The sequence below is a fragment of the Poeciliopsis prolifica genome, unplaced genomic scaffold (assembly GCF_027474105.1).
Source record: "Poeciliopsis prolifica strain line A6 unplaced genomic scaffold, Auburn_PproV2 SCAFFOLD014, whole genome shotgun sequence".
Lineage (NCBI taxonomy): Eukaryota > Metazoa > Chordata > Actinopteri > Cyprinodontiformes > Poeciliidae > Poeciliopsis > Poeciliopsis prolifica.
Genome location: NW_026562389.1, coordinates 1681522 through 1699916, shown reverse-complemented (window position 1 = coordinate 1699916; position 18395 = coordinate 1681522). Strand labels below are relative to the sequence as shown.

Sequence of the window (18395 nt, the reverse complement as noted above, 5' to 3'; positions counted from 1 at the left end):
AAAACAGAGAACCACGATTTCTCCTGGCTATTTCAATCAAGAATGCAGCTCTATTATTACTGCACATGGGGAAACAAAGAAAAGATCCCACTGACCACTGACAAACTCATTCATTTGCAAATACTGCAGAGAATTATTACTTTCACTACAACAAACCCAAAGCAAAAAAATAAAATATTTTGGAATCAAAATGACCCCTCCTCTACATCCACTTTCACAATGTGAATGAACTCCAGTGCACTGTCAGACTTCTGCAATATTACACAAAACACACAAGCTTTTGAGTCACTGCAGGTCTAATCATAGTAGAAGTCAAAAACAGAGAAGGAATAGGACACAATGGACTTCCATATGCATACTTCCTTCCCACCTGGTCAGCTTCACAGTGGGAACTATGATCACACAACCCTCATTTATACCAATTCCCTGGACTTGTCAGAGCTAACTCACCACAGGAAATGATCACATTAGAATCTGCATGGTCAAGAAGAGGAAATGACACTCATGGACAGATCTAAAGCACAAGGTTTGCTTCCGAAATGTATACCATTATCTGGGACAGAAAAAGAAATGATGTAAATAAGAGTGAACTTATAAAAAAAAAAAAAAACATTGTCAATATTACCAAGCCTGTTGCAACAGGTCTTAATAAGACTTCCAGTCAAGTTATAGAAACGTTGGGACAGTTGATAGCCCTTCAGGCTGCCTTTTTTTTCCGGGGCAGAGTGAAACAACCTGCAGCTTTTATTATTCACAACATGTGCCTGCCTGCTCCGCGCTGAACAAACTGCGCCCTCCCACTATTTCTCTGCAGTTTTGCATTCGCTCGTTTCATCCCGAAGGATCATAAACAAATCATAAGCTTTTAGTTTTTAGTTTTTTTTTTTCCTTACCTGTTGATCTTCAGAGCGAAAGCCCGTCGCTCTGCGCTGCTGAGAGAAGCCATGTGCGGGGTCTGAGGTCCAGTCCAGCGGATCCGGCTGTGGTGTTTCCTGGCGGCGTCGCCTCGCCCGCCTCCTCGCTGTCACTGCTTCCCCTCCTAATGATCAACTGTCAGAAGCTCATTTGAGCTGCGGCGGCGGCAGCAGCAGCTGTCCGGGGTGGAAACTTCCGCATGTGCTTTGAGGTATCCCGTCGAGGGAGTAAATGCGAGATAGAGGGAGTCAGACTGACACCGGAGCGAGGGAGGAGGAAGAGGAGGAGGAGGAGAATGGGACAGACAGGGTGGATGCATGAGGCTCATGCGCTCCCTCGCTGCTGACATGAGCGTTACCAGAAATTTATTTATTTATTTATTTATTTATTTATTTATTTGTTTATTCATTTACTTGTTCAAAAGGCATTTGAGGCACGTGGGAAGATTTTATTTCTCCCCAATCTGAGTGTGCTGCGCAAAAGTCTTACCTACATTTGCGCAGTAGTATTTTAAAGTGGCCTGACTAATAGATTTTGCTCGCTTTTCTTAACACTTTCTCAATAACTTCTAGAAATCTTGGCTGCTTTTTTATGGCTTATTTCAGCTTTAAACGGATCCTAAATTGCTCCTGGTTAAATCCCCACTTTACGACGTTGTACCCTCACTTTGCTGATGGGTTGAACCATTTTTAAAAGGAACCTTTTAGAAGACCCTTAGAAAGCACACCTATCCACAAAGAACTTCTTTAAAGATTGAAAGGAAGTTATAAGAAGCTGTACGTTATCTTACTTTGTATTCATTCAATTTGACACACTCACTAATAGTGTGTTGCATATGATAACCTATAACATCATTTTGACCTGCTTCAGCCACGTTTTAAGATTGGAAAGGAAACAAATAATGAACTAATAGAAACAATTGTTTTGAACTTAACTGACCTGCACTGTATGAGTTGCATATGTAATCCTATAGCATCATACTCAACTCCTACTCAAACCACATTTGAAGGTTTAACGTCACTTTTGAATTTTTATAGTAATCTTTACAGAAATTTAGAAAGAGAACTCTCTTATATGAAGCATTTTTGTTGTTATTATCATATGTTAAAATTGACAGTTGATATTTTAAAAATAAAAATAATACAATAAATAAATAATAAAATATCTTAACTAAATATGACAAACTAAAATAAACAATTGCGATTGATAACTAAAATGTTTTTGCAAGGTCTTGAAGGCGCATAATTAAGGGAGCATTATAATGTATTAGTCAGAACAAAATTTGCATATTTCCAGATCATTTTAGTGCCCATTCCCGCCATGAGAATGAATTCAGTGAGCTCATCTAAAATGTTTTTGTCGACATCTTCTGGTTGATTTATGTCACTGTGCATTGATCAAGCCCCTTGGTTCTGTCAGACTATTTCCAAAACAAGCTGAAAAATAAAATTCTTGTGTATTTAATTTCGAAAACAAGTTTTGATTTTTAAAACTTGCAGATAATTTACATTTTGAGTAGTGTTTATTTTAGTTTTAGTAGTTGGTAATTTTGGAATTGTAAAACCACTAGAAGAAGAAGAAGGGGGAAAAAGCGGAACCATGGCTGGAGCACGAGGATCTTACCGGACAATATTTAGTGTGGCGCACGCTGTCATAACTATAAATCGAGGGGCTGTAAAGCTCTTTGTGGGAGCAAAGTTGTCAATCCGAGGTCGTTTTTTCACGCTTTTTGTGAATTAATAACTTATGTTGCCGTGATCACCCATCAGGTTGGAGGATTATCTGTCTATGCAGTGTTTATTATCATTGTTTTATCATTGATTAGATTACGACTAACATATTGAGTGATGTTGTTTAGGCTTGCATTTATCAACAGCCTTTCCTGGAATTAAATTATAGAAACACCAAGCCTCATTTTGAGTAATATTAGGGGAAAAAAACTTCATTCCAACTGTTTTATGATATTAACATTGATGCAAGTTGTTCATAAAGGCACGTATGTCACATTCATGGATCCTAATTAATGTAACTTTTTTTATTCATTACTCCCAATTAAGCTTACAAAATGGAGGAGGAGGATGATTGTCCAGAGTTGGTGCCCATTGACAGCCAACCTGGTCTCCCAGCTCGACAGATTCCTGTCACCATCATCACTGGCTACCTGGGTGAGATGTGAACTAAATAAGAAGATTAAAAGCTCAGACAAAGCTGTAGGACTGTTAACTCAGACTGTTTAATATCATAAGTGTAGCACCTTGGAAAAGTACTCATACCCCTTGAACTAGTTTACATCTTATCATTTTATTTTATGTGATGGGACAATTAAAAAGTAGTTGTCCAATTATTTTTTTTTTTTTACTATATAAAAATATATATTTTTTTATATAGTCTTTGTGAATGATCCTTTCCAGTTTTGCCACAGATTAGGTCTGGACTATGACTGGGACAATTGAACACATGAGGATTATTCGATTTAAGCAATTCCATCGTCACACTGCCCTTATTTTTAGTATTGTTCTGCTGGAAAGTGAACCCCCTCCCCAATCTCAAGCATTTAGTAGATTCTAAACACAGACTGGCTCTGAAATAATAAAAATTACTGATGGGACTTGCATAGGTACCCTTTTGTGTGTGCATAAAACCTCAACATAAAATCCATTTCTTTACAGGGGCCGGGAAAACCACACTGCTGAATTATATCTTGACGGAACAACACAACAAGCGGATTGCTGTCATTCTCAATGAGTTTGGAGAAGGTAATTGAGGAGAAGAAGTGACGTAAAACCTAACTGAAAACATGTGCAGCCTGTTTAGTAGATGGTTGAGTCACATCTTGGATTTGTGCTATGAGCAGCTAATGTGCAAAGAAAAAAGTATGCTACTCTAATATTAATTAAAAAGGGATTTGTGTGTTAGGTCAGAGCTAACAGGTGAATAAAATAGGACAATGTCTATGATCTACACATGAATACTTATATACAGGAAAATGAAACTGTAATCAGGAACTGAAAGCTCACTTGTTATTCTTAATGAAGACTGAATGGTATGTTGTTTTTTCTCTTTTTTAAAACCTATAAAATGGTGGTTCCTTGAAAATTACGACACATTTTTGCAGGTTTTTAATTAAAACTTACTTTAGTTTTTGAAAGGTTATTAAACCTAATGAGCTTTATATAGCTGAAATACAAGTAAAACTATCTATTTGTATTATAAAGTTTACAGACCCCTGCTCTTGACAATATGAGATTTGAATATATTTGTTTATGAACTACACAGATAAGAAAATTCGCCTAGTAAATGGTTTTCACTGAAATGCTTCAGATGTTTAAAAACTGATAAAATATTTAGAAATGTCTTTTAAGCCTTAACAGTACCTCTGAAAGCTGCCTATCCTCTGTTGCCCCCTGTACCACCTTCCCCTCCCTGCAGGGAGCGCTCTTGAGAAGTCGCTGGCAGTGAGTCAGGCAGGGGAGCTGTATGAGGAGTGGCTGGAGCTGAGAAATGGCTGCCTTTGCTGCTCTGTCAAGTATGCATTGGAACTGCAGTTCATCTGAAATGCACTTTTAGAAATCTTTTTTGTCACGAATATATTTTAACTTAAAAAATCACATGGAAGAATAAAAATATTTATATTTTTGTTTATTAACATTAAAACATATTTTAGTTTGGTATCTTTTGTGTATGTATATGTTTTTTGAAAAGTGATGATACTGTGGAAAAAAAGATGTTTATCTCTAGAGTTTGTTGAATAGTTTCTCTTAGCACATGCGGCAACAACCAACTACTTAATTCAACTTCCTCAGATCTAGGTTCTCTTTTGTAAAATACTCAGTCTTGTGGAGATTTTTTACAGAAAAATAGAAATGCTTCTGCCAACTCTCCCTCTTAATTTGCGAACCTAGTCAAAAAAATTCAGTGTCACTGCAGAGTCTGTAATTTTTTTTTAAAGCAAAAAAAAATTGTAATATAATAACATTTCAATATTCCTTTCAAATTGATCTTTAGTTTATTTTTGGTTGTCTATGTTTTATTTCAATTGCCCAGTAATTAACTGAAATTTGAACTAGAAACATTTTGCAGATTCGTCATTCTCCTACTCTTAAAATAACAAATTCAGACCCAAAGTAGCCTACTGATCTGCTGATTGGTGTATAAATGTGTGCATGTTTGTGAGGGCAATTGCTCTGGTGGTCATTAGACTGGAAATGTGACGTATGAAATCAGTCCAGTAAGTATTTTCATGTACTTACCTTAGCTATAGCCTGCTCATTGCTTGGTTCTTTTGCTATTTCCTTAGGGATAACGGGCTCAAAGCCATTGAAAACCTGATGGAGAAGAAAGGAAAGTTTGACTACATTCTTCTAGAAACAACAGGACTTGCTGATCCAGGTAATGCACTTAGAGCTAAATCCAGGCAAGATGTTATAAATATGTGTTTCCTGATTGGCTGATCGTGTTATATATAAGTGATGACCCCAGGATGTCACATTGTCCATTGAGTTCTCCATCACTGAGCCCCTATTCCAGCCTTAATTTTCACAGTTCATATTGTCTATTTAAACATAGGTCACTTAACTTTACTGCTATAAATGCAGCAATGTACCTGTTTATTGATCTATGCAAACAGACACCAATCTGCATCTAGTGTAATGGTATGTTTTCTTGTCTTTGTTCTATATTGATGTTTATTCTATCTTAAACCATAAAAATGTTCCATATGTAGTGATTAACTCCAATGAGGAAAGATTCAATTAAGAAAGCATTTTATTGCATTTATTTTTGAAGGGAATGTTAGGGGTGATATGGAAGATTTTTATTTTAAGGGTGAACAAAACCTTTTTTTTAGCATTGTATTTTTTCTCTCCTATCAGGACTTAAAGCTTTGGGTTTTCTAAAATGTTCAGTTTAATAATATTAGAATAAAAGATTAATTTACACATGTTACAAGTTGTACAAGAGTAAAACAAAAGGGGAAAACTGTGTGTTTTCTTCATTTCAGTTAATTCTGAATCCATCTTTTACTGTTATTTTTTCTTTTCTTGTGTGTGTGTCCAAATTGATAGTTTCTCCCACATACTTTGTAAATCTCACATCAAAAGTTGGACATTTTCTGACAAGCCAAAGATCAAAGTCATGTTGCTGTGACAGCAACACCAAGGGGAATCCTGAAAAGCATCTAATTGTCCGTTCATCTCTTTGCTGCCAATCTGGAAATAAGCTTTGGGCTGTTAAAGTGGGGGCATTGTGGCATGTCGCTAAGTGACAGGTGTCAGGAGATAGCGTCACTGGAAGACACTCGCTACCCCAGCTCTCAGTCAAAACAAACAGAGCAGACCCAGACTGGGGCTGGCCTGACTCTTCTTCCTCATCATTGGCTCGTTATGGCCCCCGACAGGCCTGTCATTGGCTCCGGCAGCGCTGTCAATCATAAAGACTCCAGGGAGGATTCTCCTCTGGTCTTCCAAGCATGAGGTTGGATGACTTATATGAAACATGCCATTCAAGAACTGCATTTGTATTATGCGCCCATCAAATATTTGCAATTATTACTTATCCTCACCTGACAGGTTGACAAATGTGCGAAATGGAAACAAACCAAATGTACCAGAAGGACGAGAACAATTGATGGCTTTTGAAATTGCTTTTATCCGGATTTCTGGGCTCTGTCTGAAAAAAAAAATAGTTTGGATATAGAAAATTCCAAAGTAGATTAATTTCTAAATAAGAGCAAGCAAACATCAAGTCATTTCTCTTCACTTTAAGTCAGAACAAAAATAAATGTCATATTTTCTATCTTTTTTTTTTTCTTGCTTTTTTTTTTTTTTTTTTTTACATTTTGTTGAAGTATTGTTGTCCATCAAACGAAGCACAAGATGTCATTTTCATAAGTTATGAAAATTTCTGTTCTGTTATTTTAAAATCTAAAACCTTAATGAATCAGGAAATAAAAATCTTGCTTTTGCCATAAATTTTAGGCCAATTTTCACATTTACTCATATAAATCAGCATATATTAGCGTACTGGCAAGGTTATGTATAAATTAGATCTCTGATCTCGCTCTAGTTTAGCTTTAATCTTTCTATTTTTCCCTCCTTCTTCTTTTTCCTAATATACTGCCTCCTCTTCGCAGGAGCTGTGGCCTCCATGTTTTGGGTTGATGCAGAGCTTGGCAGTGATGTCTACTTAGATGGTGAATATCTGTTTTTGTATTGTTTTGTGAGCCTCTTTGTTTGAACCAAGTTCCTGTTGATGCGGGGAGAAGATTGAGAATCCAAAGGTAGTGCCCCATTATGCATGATCCTACCTCCACAACTGCTAAACAGCTGGTAGATCTTACATTTGAAAACCTCATGCAGAGTCATCCAAACATTGTTGGTGTACTTTATAGTTCAACATTTGTGTGACACTGATAAATTTCTTTGAGCTTAAAGGTGTCACTTTTTATGCAAGTGTTTTTTTTTTTTTTGAGTGTGCAGCAGGCTTGTTAACCATACACTGGAACCATTAGAACAAGTAATGTTGAGCTGTCATAGGTGTCATAGTTTTAACTCAATATTTACCACATTGTATTTAGTTTGCTCTCAATTCCTACTTTTCTTGTTCATTTGCTTCATTTTGGGATGTTTGAATGAATGAGCTGCTGCTCCTCACACAGAATGCTCAGCTGTCCTCTCTGTTCCGGCTCATTCACCAAGTCCTCTGTTCAGACTGAATAACTCAGAAAATTACTGACTGACACCGAAATGGAGCTTTGGTTCAGAAAAAAAAGTGTTCGATTCATGTTTTGATCATTTTTTTGCTTTTTTTACTGCAGGAATTGTGACTGTCATTGATGCAAAGTATGGGCTTCAGGTATGTGACGGAGATGTTTGTTTTAATAGGAAGACAGAATAAAAAGTTTTTTTTCGTTCATTTGAGAGCTTATTCTGCTGTAAATTCTTTCGTTTAGTAGTTTCTGATTTTCACAGGCAACCTGAAATCACTGATTTGTTATATTTACTGTTGGTGCAGATTTTATTTTATTTTTTTACATCTACAGCAGTCTGCTTAACCTCTGAGATTCTTACATTCCCCTCCTTTCAGTGAACAAACACATCCTGCCTCTTTGTGCTACTTAAAAGGAACAAGACAAGTGACACCCAGATAATGGGCTCTAATTTAGAGGTGTCATGCTCAGTGAAGTGACACATTTCATGGCATTTTGTGAAGCAAGATGAAGGGAATCCTGACAGATAGGAGGGAATCAAACTCATGTTGGCAGAGTAATAGATATCAGAGGAATGACCATTGCAATGGGGCTGTCATGTCCTCTTACCTGCTTCCCATTGCATTTATTTTTTTGATATTGATCTAAAAATACCACTCTCCTCCCTCACCTTCCTGAAATGTACCTATCTATCTAACATTTTGTGTTTCTCTTGTGATGGTATGGGTTTGATAAAACAGGAGTGAGTGGGTGGGCTTATTGTGGCCATGTGTGGCTGAGATCACCACAGTGATCTTAGTGATTCATGCAGCCCTAATGTTCTGTTATCACACTGTCTTGCCAAATTATTAAGACTCCTCAACTCTGCAAGCATTGAACTGAGCTTGAGATACTTTGCAAAGCAGAATGGCTTAACATTTCAGCCTCTAGGTATGCTCAGCTGGTAACGACATACTCCAGCAGAGTTGCATCTATAACTCCAGCAAATGATGGTTCTGATTACACACATTTTTATTAGCAAAAACCTTTGTAAACGATATGCGCTTTTGGTTCCACTTTATGATTTCACACGAGTTTGTTTAGGTCTATCACACAAAACCCCAATCCTGGTATTTGTATGGATTTCTCCTTTAATATTGTAAAGTTAATTTTGAGAATTTCTGTGCAACATCTTTATTATTTCTTCTTTTATAGCAACTAAAGGAGGAGAAAGCAGAAGGACTTGTCAATGAGGCATCCAGGTCTGACTACTGACGTTTATGTATTTTAGCTCTTTTTTTTATTTATTTTGTTTCTCTTGCTCACTAAATACTATCAATACACACTCCTTTTGAGGGAGTGTGTCTATGAGACACCAGTGCTCTTTAATGAATAGCCCTGATCTGAACTTTTAAAAAATAAGAACGAGTTCAAAAGCTACCTTAAAACTATGAAAAAAGCCAGCTGTCAGATATCAGGTCAATTATTGCTAACAAGTGTAAAAAACATTTTACAAACATGACTGAGCAAAACTTTATCCTGGTCCATGATTACGGCTAGAACAGTGTTTCTAGATGTAGAAAAAAGATTTTAAAAAAATTTTATTTTTAAAATCTTTTTTAAGAATAAAGATTTGACGATGGTAAAGGAACCTTTACCGTATTCGCTCTTCTTTGCTTAATGTCTTCTCAGACAGGTTGCTCTCGCTGACCTCACCATTATCAATAAAACCGATCTGGTGGAGGAGGAGGAACTGAACCAAGTTCGAGACACTGTCAGGTCCAAAACGACTTCTTACAACCAATCCTCCATCACTGATGTGGGTTTAAAAGTAAGGCTGAGCTGCCAATTCGAATGATCGTAATTTTTCTCCTCTCACCTCAGGTCTATAAATGGTCTTGTTAAGATTTTAGAGACCCAGAGATCAAGGTGAGTCCTTTTTTTTTTTCAAACAAATAAAGGGTCATTCGCTGAGATGAGGTTAAGTAGCTTTTTCTGTGGTCCAGCTATCCTGCTGTGTTCATCATAACTCTTGCTCAGATCTTTGTATCAAAGATGAAGCAGCTCAGACAAGGAGACGTGCACATAAGCAAACACAAACTACAGCGCCCTGAGTAAACATCAAGCCCACGTTGGTGTCCAGTTTCCCACAAGTCTTTGCCCTCTGACCCCCAGGCCTGCAGGGTGGCTCCATGTTGAATGTGCGTACACACAAATGCGTGTGTAGCAGCCCGCAGAGGCCTAACACACTGTGGTGTAAATGAAAGGTCGGGTGTGTTTGGACTCTGTGCCGCCCTCCTGCAGAGCTCAGACCTGGGTGAACAGATGAAAGGCCGTTCAGCGAGGGGCTAATTGAAACAGTATTGTGGAGGCATTTATTGTTGGTTAGTTCTCGTTGTTACCCTTAAGGTTAGTTCAGGACCAAAGCTCAAATTATTCCTTGTGGTTCGTTTTAAGTTTAAATGAAATGGAAGAAAATGTTATCATCTTTGCAGAGTGGATCTCTGTGACGTCCTGGATCTGCATTCATTTGACTGTCAGGACGGAGCAAAGTAAGTTTGGTTTTTATTTTACTTTTGTTGAGAAAAATGTGTACTATTTAGTCATTTATGCCCGATTTAAGCTTTACTTGCTTACAAACTCTACTGCAGTAATGTACTAGTTATATATTTACTAAGGATGTCTATATTGAAAAGTGTGACTAATGATGATCTGACTCACTTAAGATTGGACATGTACTGACTTCTTTAAAATAATTACTTTTCACATGCACTGAAGTAATACACTGCATTTAACATCTGTTTTTTCTTTGAAAAAAGATATCTGTGTCCATCTTCAGTAAATTTACATCTGTCTTCTACTGATGGTCTTTTCATAAAACAGAAAACATAATTTATGAAAATGCTAGGATTTCTGGTAGCTTGTTCTCTCTGTTTTGACACAGGCTGAAGTGAGTCTGCTCGTAAAAATTTTCAGCCCGCTTTTAATTCTGTCACAGGAAAGATGTACAGAAAAAATTGTTCTGCTGCATCATTAAACTAACGTCATCAGATTTAATAATTAGTATTTCAGCTGCTTTCTTCACAGTTGTTCCCAAACTGACATCTGTCTGAGGAGAGTTGGATTTAACAAAGTAGTCAGTGTGAAGATATTTGATTTTTCCTCATGTATCAACACTTCAACTTTTCTTTTATTGATGCACCTAATTTGTGTGAACAAAAAGGTCTGAGAAATACTTCCACACTAAAGACAATTATGTACCTTCTGAGTTCGGTATTTATCTTCTAAAACTATGAAACATATGAACTAATAATATGGCATTCTTGCAAAACCTGCAGGGTAAAAATATTTCTATTCCATTGTTGGCTTTTGTTACTAGTTTGTCTGACAGCAGCCTTTGATATTGCTGCTATGTTTCTCTCTAATTAACAGACTCCCTTTTTTTTTTTGACTGACTGTGTCCCGCCCCCCCATCACACCGCAGGACGGTCATCATATTGTATACCCAGCTGAATCTCATTCTCATGAATAGAATCGGTGTTCGTCCCTTCATATGAATGAACCAGCCGCCGCGTTAAAGCTCCCTTACATGACCCGAGTCAGTGTCTCTTGACCAGATGCAGAGGATTAGAGCTGTGTGTGTCCACTGGCACCCAGTGAGTCCCCCTTGTCCCAACAGATAGTTCCTTTCCCCCTGCCTTTTGAGTCTTGGCCCCTCCTCGTTTTTCAGCCCCATGCTGGCCGTTTGAAGCCCCCCTCCCCCGCAGCTCTGCCTGAGTGGTACTACCAGCATGGAGGGCTAAAGCAGCTGGACACAACATTTAGCCTCCTTGTGAGGTCAGAGGGAACTGGGGTAATAGTTTGTTTGGGAGCTGTGGTCAGTATCCCAAAGGATTTAATTGCCATTTCTAAAGCATTCGCAACTCCATTTAGGGATGTCATTAAGCATCGACACAAGTAGAGATGTAAGACGGAAGAAAAAGTTCTTCTGTAGGTGGGAATTTCAAATATTTCAAATACTCCCACACCTTTTATTTTTAACTATTATAGAATTTAAGTTTTAAAAATAATTAATTATAGGTTAATTTTTTAACTAAGTAAGCATCTTTAATGTTAAAGGTAGTTAATGAATCATGAGTTGCAGTGTAAAGCTCAAACTATCAGAAACAAAAGCTTGGTTTATCTGCTTGTTAATAAGTCTAACATAGCCTAACAACTTCAAAATGTTTCTTCAAGTTATCAGGTGTTTAAAAATAACGTTGGATGAAATTGTTGGATGAGACTGTGAAACAAATTTTCATGTCTATTTATATCTCTGATCTGAAAGACTCGCTGAGAAGCTCCAGCTTGCGAAACCGACCAGACCACACCTGGACAAGGTTTGTTTACACCGATCTGAGTTTGCTTTGTGCATTGCTGATAGTGTTACCATATTTTTAGTTTGTTAATTTATTTCAGCACATCGTTTCCTGCAGGATAAAGGGGAATGCGGGGCTTTAACACTTCAGTGAAAACTCCCGCCCTGCTGTACTTTTTGTGTTGTGATCAACTTGATGCGTTTGCTTTCATGTTAGATTACAAATGGAGTCAATCTGAGCTTACAGCAACCCAAGCACTGTAGCCCTAGACTAGCAAGAACTCCCCCGCCCACATTAAACATTTTTAGATATTTGTAACTTTGAAACCACAATTTTCAATCTCTACAGCAAGTTACCATCCTCACACCATCCAGTGAGGATGGTGTGTTTTCAATTCGATATAAAACAGAATAGATATTTATGTACTGTACCACAATGAGGAAATTCTACTGCGGCAAAGTCATGTGGAATCAAAGTAAGTAAGTTCACACAAAGATCGGATATAAAATATGTAACAACAAAATAAAGGAGAAAATGCTGCACAATGAGGTCAAAATTTCAACACAAATATTATCTTGTTATTAAAGAATAGCGTAGTCCAAATGTGTAACTGGGTAGATTAATTTTTTAAAAATAGTTGAGATTGCGCATGTATTTTTGAGTTTTAAAAAACAGAAGAACTTCTACAAAAAGTGACTGTGGAACATCAGAGATATGTGGACGCCAACGAAAATGTCAAACACCTGTACTCTAATACATAGGTGTATTGAAATAGAGAAAATATTGATATGTGGCTATAATGTATATAATCCCAATGAAATGCATAGATTTTTTTTCTTGTATTTTTGGAAAGTATGCGGAAAGTTCAAATATTTTTGTATGGCCCTCAAAATGTTGTCAACCATCATTTTTCTGAACTTCTTTAATATTTTTTTCCACACAAGAGTACCACGAGAAATGACGCTCTGCTGCAGTTAGTTGTGCTTTATACACATGAACTTTTATCACAGGATGAGGATAAACCGGGGTTAATAACACCATTGTTTGTGTGTTTTCTCTCAAGTTCCTTTTCCCGCATGAATCTCCACTGTCCTTCAGATCCCCCTGACACACGACCACACCTCCATCACACCCCTCTTTTCATGTAAATGAGAATGCCACTTTTTCTGTTGTTATACCAAATGACAAGGAACTGTGTAACCTCAGCACTAAAACCCAAACCTCCCACGAATATCCGCAAGGTGTCCTTTTTAATGTTGTGAGGAAGCATCAAAGAAGGAGGGGCGAGCGTGTGTGTGAGAAAGATGCAAAGAGCGGGACACCGTCACTCCATTTCGGGTGCCAAATGGGACTGTGGGTTTTGACACATTCACTGACAAAGTCCTCAGCCGGGGCGTAAAAAGTGCATCTTTTGTTCAGAGCTCACCATTAGTCTCACTAAACTGAAAACATCTTTGCAAATAAATGTTTAGCTCCTGAAAATAAGATTTTTTAAGTTATTAAAGCAGCAGTGCTAGTCAGCAAATTACGTATCAAATACAGAACGAGCTTTGCATTTCATATGGAAGTGTACAGTTTTATTGTCATGGTTACTATTTATGTTTTTAAAAACAACATGAATCTACCTATAATGTAATGTATGCGTTATTTTTCTATCACCTCCAGAGTATTTTAACTGCGACGTTTGAGGTGACGGGAGACCTCTGTGAAGATGCCCTAAATACTTTCATCCAAGTAAAGACACGATCTATTATTCTTCTCCCTGTTGCCACTGCTAATTAGTTTTGGTACCATTACATTCTTTGAAACGTAAACACTCACTTTCCACTGTCACAGGATTTGCTTTGGGAAAAGAAGTTCTGTAACAAAGCAGGGGAACCCATGAGTGTCATCCGGTTGAAGGTACAGCAGAACACAATAGTTCCCTGGTGGTTTTATTATCTATTAACCAGTTAGACTATTCATTTGAGGCAGCTTAATGTTTTACTTGTGACTTGTGTGTTTTCAGGGTATAGTATCATTTGCAGGCAAAGCGCACCAAGTAATGCTGCAGGGGGTCCATGAGCTATACGAGTTAAATGAGACTCCACAACTTTGGGAGGAAAACCCACACACAAACAGGCTGGTGTTTATAGGTAGGTAAGCTCATATACACATATGTACACACACATCTTGATGCCTTTTTAGACATTGTTGTCAGAAAAATGTATAAATGTTAATGAACTTAAAGTTGTTTTGGGGAGGTTTCAGTGAATTTATAACATGATGCTTTTGATTTTATTTCACAATAATACATTTTAGTCCTTTTACTGTAGTTTTTGGCTTCCTAAAACATATCCCACCAAATCATCCTAAATGATAATTTTATTATTAGCATTACTGTTTACACTGATTAGTGTCATTAAAGTTAGTTGTAGAATGAAGGTTGGATTTGCAGGTACAGTTCCTTGCAAAAGTACACAGACCCATTTGAATGTTTTCTCACTTTATCAAGTTACAACCACAAGCTAGATTAAAATTTGTATTATTGTGTGGACAATAGTAGCCACAGAAGCAGATAAGAGGTCTATGTTGACTCTGGAGGAGAGTTGGATCTCAGGTGGGAGAATCTGTCAGTGTTGAGAATTTGTTGTTTGCTTAAAACCAAATTCAAATTTATTTTGTCATTCCAGATAAAGAGTGTACAACACTGTAGCAAGAATAATATTCTCAAAATTGTAGAAACATTGCTACTTGCATGTCTAATTAAATGTGGCCTTCATAGAAGAGTGCTGCACGTCACCCTGATGATCACCATAATGAAACATGTCAGTAGCAGCATTATACTAAATACCTGTAAATCCTCTATGAAAACCTGCACTAAAGACTTGAGTCAGGTTGAACACACACCTAAAGGTTTGAAGTGTTTGTTCAGTATTTTTCAACATGAATGTGTCTTTATTCTGCTGTCCTAAATTAACTTTTTGCCCTTACTTTAAATTGCAGGAAAGAACCTGGACAAGAACATCCTGCAGCAGATTTTTATTTCTACTGTTGTGATGGATGGAGTTAAAAAATAGGTTTTAAGCTCCTTTGTGAAAATCTCTGTAGTTGATTGTGTAGTAAGAAGGTTATGGCAGATTTCATATAACTGATTATGCTTCTCAAGCTCTATTTTCTATAGATGACTGAATGGAAGAATAGAAAGTAAAAATAACTGCAACTTCTTTAACCTGTGATATTTAATCACAACCTCTACCTTTGAAAAAGCTAGATAGTAAAAAATTAAAGTGGAAAAAAAGTGTTTAACGCCTAAAGGAGTAAAGAGAGTGATCAACATATTGCACTTTTTAAATGAAACTTTAAATGAGTTTGCCAGTATTTACATTTCTGATACTCAATTGGACTTGTATTCATATCAGTTCTGTATCTTCAAATTAATTTAAATAAATTATCTTCTAAATATGGTGTTCTGATACTTTTTTGTTCTATCCTCATTACATAATAATAATAATGAATAATGTTTTGTTCTGAAAGAAAGTTGCTCTAAAGGTGACAAAAGAATGAGTTTCAGCTTTCATTTAAAATACTGTCAGAAGACCAGAGAGCTCTCCAGGGCTGAGCATTCCAGCATCGATCAAGTTTAGGATTCTGCTGTGTTCAGGACTGCAGACGTTTTCAGGTTTCAGTCAAATCACATACATGCATAGTGGTTGTATGTTTGTGATTGCAAATAATTTCCCCCTTGCTCTTCATGTGGAGCCCTTCCACGTTGACCATTTGCAATGTAGATGCTGTAACAGCGTGTGTTTTGTTTGTTGTTGTTGTTGTTTTTTTTTCTTCGTTTTTGTGTGTGTGTGTGTGTGTGTGTGTGTGTGTGTGTGTGTGTGTGTGTGTGTGTGTGTGTGTGTGTGTGTGTGTGTGTGTGTGTGTGTGTGTGTCGATGGCGCTGTTGGAGCTCCCTTGCTTTGACGCTTCCTTTTCAGCTCCGCGTCCCGAACCCGAGCCGCGTCACCGCGGAGCGCATCACGCAGCTGAACCGTTTCCTTGTTGATTCTCATGCTGATGGCCTCATTAGGTGCAAACACTGCCTGTTCTCTCCGCAGGCTGCAGGAAGCCCCATCCCGCCACCATTTTCACGGTCACTCCACCCGCGGGGCATCCAGAGGTGGAAAACTTGAGTTAGGTGTAAGGTTGTAAACCTGGAACACCTCACGCTTGAATATGGTGTATTATTTATTTATTTCAGTTAATTTATTATTGTTGTTTTATTGTGAAGCGGTAAAGCAGAGAAACTGGTTTCAAGTATCCTCTTTGCAGATGTAAGTCTTTGATCTTAGTCTATAAAATGTAGGACAACTAAAAAAAAGTCTCGTTTGATAATTGGATATCACGATATACATTATTCTTTACGATATACATTATTCTTTACAATGGCCAAGATGTTATTAACCAGAGGCCTATGTGATGCTGCATTCATTGGCAACTCCAAAGAGCGAGAGCATGTCACCGTAGAATCACTAACACCCAGCACTCCCATCATGCTCACATCCCCCACCTCACCAGTGTAGTCATTTATAATCAAAATTTGTTACAAATGACGACGGGGGTATCTTATTTGAGAAAGCTTAAGCTGAACTTGGTTAATTTAAGACCCAACAGCAGTCAATTTGTGCCATAAAATATTATATATTTACTTAATTCCTGAGTAGATAAACAAATAAAATAAAAAATTACAACAAAGTTATGTTTGCGTCTTAATTGCATAAAAAATGTTGTGATTTCAAATAGATGATTTTTCCCTTAAGGGCAAAATTCTGTTCTTCTCAGCCTTCAGCACTGTTAGGCGCCCCCACACCGCTACCCTTTCCAACACTTCTGGATGCGCCTTTGTTAGTAATCACTTTCTTTCTTCGTGTCGTTCCAACTACCTCCTTACTAACAGGTATCCTAAAGAATGCCTCATTCGGCCATTCTTGGGGTGAAAGGACCTTTCGCACCAACCAGGCATTCCCCTCCGCCCCATCTTGCAGTGGCCCCCTGCAGCGAGGGGGCTCTGATAGGTCCGAAGGATTAATGGGACTGGCCTGCAGGGCAGAAGCATCCCTGTCTATAAAACCTCTTCGCTCCCCATCGCAAACCGCCTTGTGTTTAAACAGGCAGACCACAGACGCGCTTTTACGCACGACGCACCGTTACGCTTGTTTTGGCATACAAAGTTTAGGCGCGACTATGATTCTGTCCGGTGAATCTGAGGCGTCTCACCAAACTAGACTGTCTATTGAAGAGCATGAGATTGATATAGTGGGCGGTGAAGAGCCTGTCCACCCGCTGGTGTTCCGGACCGAGCGCTCCACGGACGCTGTATTTTCGACAGAATCTGGTGCCGAGTTCGACTCCTCAGAGCCCGATTCCTCCGGGGAAAGCGAGAGCAGCTTCAGTACGGACACTCCGATGCCCAGGAAGGCTCAGAGTGGCTCGGTAAAGCCTCCGTACTCCTACATCGCCCTCATCACCATGGCCATCCTGCAGAGCCCACTGAAGAAGCTGACGCTGAGCAGCATCTGCGACTTCATCAGCAACAAGTTTCCCTACTACAGGGAGAAGTTCCCAGCTTGGCAGAACTCCATCAGACACAACCTCTCTCTCAATGACTGTTTCGTTAAGATCCCAAGGGAGCCCGGGAACCCGGGGAAAGGTAACTACTGGTCTCTGGACCCTGCGTCTGAGGATATGTTTGACAACGGCAGCTTCCTGCGCAGGAGAAAGCGATTCAAGAGGAACCAGCCGGACTTTAGCAGAGACGGATTGTTTTACTCTAACCTGAGCAGCTACAGGCCGTACGGACAGCCGTATGGCGCACAGGGGCAGGTAAATCTCATACCCGCTGCTCCTGCTCGGTACATACCCCTGCAGGATGGAACTATGATGCCCCCTTCTCCTTTCCATCTTTGTCCGCGGGCTCTAAACGCTCACGGGAAACGCAGTGGGCCTAAAGACTTCAGAGCGCAGCCGTGGTTAACAGAGCCAAAGTCTGGCGCTCAAGCAAAGTGCTCATTCAGCATCGACAGCATCATGAGCAGACCATCTCCCAGCGGTGCACGCAACCCACATCCACCCCACTCTCTTCACGGTGGTCTTGGATTTGGGTATCTGATGTCAAACCCGGCATCCCGTTTGGTTCCAGCGCTCCTGCAGCCTTTAAAGACTCCCCTGTACTACAGGCCTGCAATGCCGAGCACAGCTCCTTTAATAAACGAGCATCTCCTACGTTCTGTCCCTCAATGCTGAGGCCACCTGAGACACTTTACAGTCTGTTTTTTTTTTATTGTTGTCTGTTTCTTAAAGAAATACTTTGGTTGCATGACATTTATGTGCTTTACCTGTAGCTTTAAAGGGAGTAATGTAAATAAGAAGAGTGGTAATATATCTGTGATATTGGATGGTGAGTTGTTTTA

General features: G+C 38.6%; 3 protein-coding genes across 4 annotated transcripts in view; 2 read left to right on the top strand and 1 right to left on the bottom strand.

Moving 5' to 3' along the window:
* dock8 (dedicator of cytokinesis 8) overlaps window positions 1-1128 on the bottom strand; it is a 55186-nt gene extending 54058 nt beyond the window's left edge. For both annotated transcript variants that reach the window (XR_008606557.1, XM_055039336.1), the window contains exon 1: window positions 894-1128. Coding sequence is in view for 1 of the 2 variants with exons in the window: in XM_055039336.1 (XP_054895311.1) it covers window positions 894-946 (53 nt within the window). In the remaining variant the exon portion in view is untranslated. The remainder of the gene's footprint in view (window positions 1-893) is intronic.
* A 1434-nt stretch (window positions 1129-2562) lies between these two features.
* cbwd (COBW domain containing) lies at window positions 2563-15394 on the top strand. The gene is made up of 16 exons (XM_055039344.1): window positions 2563-2684; window positions 2973-3080; window positions 3585-3671; window positions 4345-4441; window positions 5213-5304; window positions 7046-7105; window positions 7730-7767; window positions 8816-8862; window positions 9293-9379; window positions 9485-9529; window positions 10096-10152; window positions 11928-11979; window positions 13624-13692; window positions 13795-13860; window positions 13967-14093; window positions 14944-15394. The coding sequence occupies exons 2-16, from the start codon at window positions 2981-2983 to the stop codon at window positions 15015-15017; spliced, it is 1098 nt and encodes a 365-aa protein (XP_054895319.1). The 5' UTR covers window positions 2563-2684; window positions 2973-2980; the 3' UTR covers window positions 15018-15394.
* Window positions 15395-15500: 106 nt separating this feature from the next.
* Window positions 15501-18395, top strand: foxd5 (forkhead box D5). The gene is made up of 2 exons (XM_055039342.1): window positions 15501-15550; window positions 16875-18395. Exons 1-2 carry the CDS (start codon window positions 15501-15503, stop codon window positions 18226-18228), a joined length of 1404 nt encoding a protein of 467 aa, XP_054895317.1. The 3' UTR covers window positions 18229-18395.

Bases quoted from the DNA above. Each gene is read 5' to 3' on its own strand.
- foxd5 (XM_055039342.1), top strand. From the start codon at position 15,501: ATGAGTTTCAGCTTTCATTTAAAATACTGTCAGAAGACCAGAGAGCTC. The intron at 15,551-16,874 runs CAGGGCTGAGCA...AACTACCTCCTT, and splicing joins CAGAAGACCAGAGAGCTCTC to ACTAACAGGTATCCTAAAGA.
- cbwd (XM_055039344.1), top strand. From the start codon at position 2,981: ATGGAGGAGGAGGATGATTGTCCAGAGTTGGTGCCCATTGACAGCCAA. The intron at 4,442-5,212 runs GTATGCATTGGA...CTATTTCCTTAG, and splicing joins TGCCTTTGCTGCTCTGTCAA to GGATAACGGGCTCAAAGCCA. The intron at 11,980-13,623 runs GTTTGTTTACAC...TATCACCTCCAG, and splicing joins CCAGACCACACCTGGACAAG to AGTATTTTAACTGCGACGTT.